General features: G+C 42.3%; 1 protein-coding gene across 1 annotated transcript in view; it reads left to right on the forward strand.

The window, feature by feature from the left end:
• Positions 1 to 4,454, forward strand: part of Pdhx (pyruvate dehydrogenase complex component X) — a 60,914-nt gene extending 56,460 nt beyond the window's left edge. Inside the window, exons 10-11 of the mRNA XM_048443630.3 lie at positions 763 to 827; positions 3,332 to 4,454. Of these exons, the coding sequence (XP_048299587.2) occupies positions 763 to 827; positions 3,332 to 3,590 (324 nt within the window). The 3' untranslated portion in view covers positions 3,591 to 4,454. The remainder of the gene's footprint in view (positions 1 to 762; positions 828 to 3,331) is intronic.
• Positions 4,455 to 6,000: the final 1,546 nt, after the last annotated feature.

Consider the following 6,000-nt stretch of genomic DNA (forward strand, 5'->3'; position numbering starts at 1 on the left):
AAGGTGGACATACCTGAAGAGTCAACAGTTATACCCTACATTTGAGAGTGACTGGACGGGCTCCATGGACTGAAAGGATTGTCTAGTATTCTGACTGGTAACAAGTCTTGTGGCTCAGGGTTGAGAGCTGAGACAGAAAGATAAGAACAGAGAGGCCTGCATTTCCAGTCTTCACAGACTGTGAGGGTGGGGCTTCAGACTGCTAGTGAGAAGCTGTGAGGAGGCTGGCGCTCTCTGCCTGCAGGCGGGAGCCATCTTTTTGAGGGGCCCTGGATCTTGGGCAGGTTGGCTTAGAACTCATGCTGGCAGTGTCCAGCTCCTCCTGGCACCTCGCTTGGCTGCTCTTTCTCCTTGTTTCTATAGTCCTCGTGCGCCCTTCACAGGCCTTCTGTGGTGTCCATGCTCGTCCATTTCCCTTTTCTCACTGTTTCAAACCTACTGGATTGGCAAGAATGTCTACTTTAATATTTTTGTGGTACAAGGAAAAAGCTTTATAAGCAACGTATAAAGTTTTGTGTACAGAAGGCATGGAACAATTGCACAACGTGGGTACGTGACAAACTGAGAGCTCGGAAGCTTTCAAGGAACTTTGTTGAGCTTTACCTTCTCAGATTGTCTGTGCTCAAGCTTCCTGTAAATGTGTTAGACAGTTTAAACATCTAACACTTACCCTGAATTATGAGCGTATGCCCTGTACAGACATCTCCGTTTATGCGGTTAACCAGAACGTGATTTCGTTCTTGTGCTCTGCTCTCTCCTCAGGTTCTGTCGAAGAAAGCAAGAGATGGGAAATTGTTACCTGAGGAGTACCAAGGAGGATCTTTTAGGTAAGATTTAAACTCTGAATTCTCAGTAGCATCAAGCAGTAGAATAAGACTTAATCCTTGTCAACCATTTTTGTGTGTTTAAGACATTTTAAAAATGTGGGCTCAGTACATGTACTTTGATGTAAATAGCAGGACATGGGGAAGGGTCTCAGAGTAGTTAGGCTTTCCCCACAGCTAGAGGGGACTGCTGGGTGTGAGAGAAACACTCTTCTGTTAGCTCAGTGTTTCTCAGTGTAACTATCCTGGCTGTCCTGGAATTCACTCTGTAGCCCAGGCTGGCCTCAAACTCACTGAGATCCACCTACTTCTGCCTCCCAAGTGCTGGGATTAAAGGGTTGTGCCACCACCATCCAGCAAGCTTTCATTTTGTAGTTACTTTACAAGCAAGGTAGATTTATAAACCTCACCCATTTCCTTTTTTGGATTTATTATTATCATTATCTATATAATGAACCTATAGTAGCTTTCTATTATCAAATGTCACTAACATAAAATACACTGAGTGTAGCCTGTTTATTTTGTAATGTGAAGAAGAAATATGACACCACCCCAAAAATATACAAAGCACATTTCAAATGTTGCTTTTTATCCTTCTTACTGTCATCTCTCTTTCTTTGTTTTTTGGGGGGAGGGGGGCCTGACAAAAGTCAGAAACCCTGTTAGTCAGATGTTAAAAGGACTGTAACACCTGTCATCTCTCTTTTAAAGGTAATGTCACTGTGAAAATGATCATAGCTTCATTTGCTGCTTTGTGAATGAAAGCTATATAAATAATTATATAAATCAGTAATCTTTCTCGTCTAGCCTTTTGGTGTTGTGCCCATGAGCGTTCCCTGTGATTGCTATGCAGCAGCCATTTGTCCTCCGCTGTAGTGTGTGCTCCCTCTGTGTTAGTGTGTTCTGTCCTCCGCTGTAGTGTGTGCTCCCTCTGTGTTAGTGTGTTCTGTCCTCCGCTGTAGTGTGTGCTCCCTCTGTGTTAGTGTGTTCTGTCCTCCGCTGTAGTGTGTGCTCCCTCTGTGTTAGTGTGTTCTGTCCTCTGCTGTAGTGCGTGCTCCCTCTGTGTTAGTGTGTTCTGTCCTCTGCTGTGGTGTGTGCTCCCTCTGTGTTAGTGTGTTCATGTCGGTCTCATTCCCCATTAGTGCTCTTACAAGTATGGCGCCGGGCACATGCTTACCTTTGTCTTATGGTGCATGTTTTTATTGTGTGGTCCTAAAAGTAGAATTCCTAGATTAAAAGCTTTGATAGATTTTGTCAAAGAGTTTTCCAAAATGTTTGTACAGATTTGCACTTCATTGCATGGAGTCCTTGTGCTCTGTTTTCTTGGCAACATTTTCATGGTAGGCTTTAAATTTTACTATTTCTGGGGTCTTTTTGTGGTCGAGAACATTCCAATGAATAGTGATGAATATCATCAGTTATTTGGTTGCCTGGTGGTTTATCAGATGAAGTCATTAGTGGTTTTACATCCCGTCCTTGCCTCTGCCTGTCCTGGGGATGGTCTAACGAACAGAGGCTCTGTGTGTTAAAGAACTCTCGCTATTTGCCCATGTTTCTCTTGATGGGTGGTGCTGTTTGTCGTCTGTCAGGAACTTTGGTCTTTCCAGTGAAGCTCTTCCAAGCTGTCCTTGGGAGGCATTGGCGTTCTCTTTTCATGTGACGCCAGATCAGTCACTGTCCATCTGGAATTAGAGTTCCATGCGGTGTGAAGTAGGAGTCAAGGATCCTTCTGTCCCATAAATACGTGAGAAGAGCCCAGGGTTGTGTCCTGAAGGCTTTCTCCCCAGCACTGGGAAGGTGACGTGACTATCCTGTCCAGCTTCTGTGTCGTGTTTCCACTGTTTGCCTGGCTCTGGCTCAGCACCCTTTACACTCATGAGTATCTTTTCTGACTCCTTTTCATATTCCAACAAATTTTAGGGTCCCTTTGTCATTTTTCAGACAGGCACACAACATATCAGTTGAGGTTTTGGTTGGAATTCTGCATTAAGTTTGGCAGTTCAAACATATTGAGTGTTTCTACATACTTCAGTTTCTTTCATTTGTTTTATATCTTTCTCATAGAGGTCATAGATCTTCATTAAATCTACTGCCTAACCAATATCTCTCTTGTGACATTATGCTAAATGATACTATCTTCAGATTTCATAGTTCAATGTTAGTAACTTACATATAGTGTAATAATACTGGCCTTTTACCTGGCAGCAGAGATTGCCTTACTAGTCCTGTTTCTGTGCTGACGTCACCAGGGTGTCTGTGAACCTAGCAGCTGAGTTCCTCTGTAACTCGTCACGCCTTCCGTCTCTCCTCTGAGTGTGTCAGTGATTAGGACCTCCAGTTGAGTGCTGGCTCTTGGGTAATTACGGTCTTCATGTGTCTACTGAGAGACATATTCTTTGTCTTTAAGTGGCATGGTATGAGACTCAGTAGCAAACTACAGGTTGTTAATAAAGTACACATATGTATTTTGGGCCATGCTACCTTCAGCAGTTTTTTTCTCCTCCTAGTATTTCCAACTTGGGGATGTTTGGCATCGATGAGTTTTCTGCAGTGATCAACCCTCCTCAGGCCTGTATTTTGGCCGTTGGGAGATTCCGACCAGTACTGAAGCTCACTGAGGATGAAGAGGGGAACCCCCAGCTACGGCAGCACCAGCTTATAACTGTCACAATGTCAAGTGACAGTCGAGTGGTTGATGATGAACTGGCTACAAGGTTTCTCGAAAGTTTCAAAGCAAACCTAGAGAATCCCATGAGACTTGCATAGTCTTCAAAGACCAGACGTTTCCTGAGTAGTTGTTAACCAGATATGCAATTGGTTGTAAGTATGAAGTAGATGAAATACTTATTTATATAAGGCGAAAGCCTTTGGCCTGAGCTGTCTTCATTTCCCTGTCTGTTCATTGTAGAAATGTGTGATGATAACCTGTGATAATAAAGAGCATTTGGTTAGTCAGATCGATCTCTAACCTCTGGTGCTGCACAGAAGGGATGAACTGATGCGAACCAGTAATAGTGAATATATGATATTGTAAAATTAAAAAACATATAGAATTCTAACTTAATCGTGTTGAACTTATAAGTGGGCTTCAAAGAGATGTCTGTACGTATTGGGACCTCTTTTTTTATAAGCAGTGAGTGCTCTTGATATACTTGAACAATTTAACATGTACAGTTAGTTTATTCTGGATTAGTAAATAAGGATTACATTTTATTAGGGGTTGTGACAACATTATTAAACTTTTGTGTATATAAAGCTGGTGTCTTAGCTATATAATTACATATATATCTTTCCAGTCTTATTTTTCACTTCTATGACACTGTGAACTTCTTCTGAAGAATAAACATGAAGAAAGAGGAAATGAACAGAAGAGTGTTTGTTCAGAGACCCTACCTCATAAAAGTTAGGGCAGCGACTGGGTTTGTACCTGTTACCTCAAGCATTTGAGAGACTGAGAAAGGAGGACAGCTCTGAATTCTGGGCTAGGTGGGCTATACAGTAAGACTCCATCTCACAGAGGGGGCTGGGGGACTTTTGTCCACGAAAAGCTGTAGTTGATTTACACTTCAGCAGTGAGCTCTTCTGCTGACTTGGAATAAATGGAAATAAATTGTGTTCTTTCTCACTGCACACTGTAAGTTTGTGTTGTTTTATATACAAAGTGATGTTTGATAAAACTTTGTAAACACCTTTGTATTGCAAAATCAAAAGTGAGGAAATAAAAAAAGTCTAGTTTACTTTAATGTGACATGCAAAATAGAAAAGTAGTTGATAAGCTCAGCATTCACACCTGTACTCTTGGGAGACCGAGGCAGGAGGATTCCCATGAGTTCACAAGGCTAGTCAGTGCTGCAAAGTTGAGACCTTGTCTCAGAAGAGACTAGAAGACCTAGGAAGCAGAACAGAGGGGAGATATCCTTTTATTCCATCTGTTGAGCCAGATCGTCCCCCGTTATCATTGATGTTAAAACAGCTCCTCTGTGTTGGCAGCTCTGGCAAGGTAACGATATTTAAATTGGATGGTAATGAATGGTAATTGATTCACCAGTCACAGAAAGGTTCTCCTTAGCGTCAGCTGACATAGATCCACCAGAAGAGAGACCGTGCAGTACAAGTTGTATGAAGTGTGACATGATGAGCCATAGCCCTAACAAAAGAACCTTCAGAAATAATTAGTGCCCCAGTATAGCGTTTGCTAAGAGAATACTTAGTTCAGCTAGTCAATCTTAAGCCATTTGAAAGTGTATTCTTTGAAACTTTTCTAAAATTAACTTAAAATTATTACCAAGTACTGTTTTCAACATAGCTTTTATAATTTGCATTATTTTCAAGGTCAGTTTGGCTGAAATTCTTTAAATACTGTGCGGGTGTCTGTGTGTCCCTGGTTGTATGGGTGTGTGCATGTGTTCCCTGGTGAGTGTGTAGAAGGCAGAGAACAACCTTGGGTGTGACTTCTTGCTTTCCACCTTGTTTGATACATGATCTCTTGTTCATTGCTGTGTACACCAGGCTAGCTACATGCTAGCTCCTGACAATTTTCTTGTCTCTGTCTCCCAACCCCTGTGAGAACAAGTAGGGTTATTGTGTCTGGTTTTCACATGGGTTCTGAGGATCCAAAACCAGGGCATAGACAAGTGCTTTCAGCCTCTGAGCCCTCTCCTCAGCCCCCTTCTCTGATTCTTACACCTGAGGACGAGAGCATGAGACAGCCATAAATAACCCTTTATTTGCGCTGGCTTCTGTGGGCGGGTGTCATGAGCAGTAGTGCCCCCATTTCCAGTAGATTCGTGGGACATTGATTCCCCACCTAGCCCGCACACAGGCACTGTTTCAGCTAAGCCATTTTAATTCGTGGGAGCGCAAACCCAGTGCCTCTCATGGTTTGACCTCTTTAATGATTAGGTAATGGGTGCAGATTCTTGCCCCTTTGATCAGAATTAATTTCTCTAGATTCTCTGGGACAATTGGATTTGTCACTTATAGAAAGAATTTCATCAAAGCATGAGATCAAAGAATCACCTTGATTTGAAGAATGTGGGCACATGGTCTGAGCTATGTGTGCATCAGCAAGGCCGTCCACACCACACTGCTTTTTATAGCAGACAGATGTACTGAGAGGCAAAAAAAAAAAAAAAAAAAAAAAAAAAAAAGGCTTGTACCTTGTCCCTTTTCTCCC

This window comes from Myodes glareolus, chromosome 10 (assembly GCF_982192425.1).
Source record: "Myodes glareolus chromosome 10, mMyoGla1.1, whole genome shotgun sequence".
Taxonomy (NCBI): Eukaryota; Metazoa; Chordata; class Mammalia; order Rodentia; family Cricetidae; genus Myodes; species Myodes glareolus.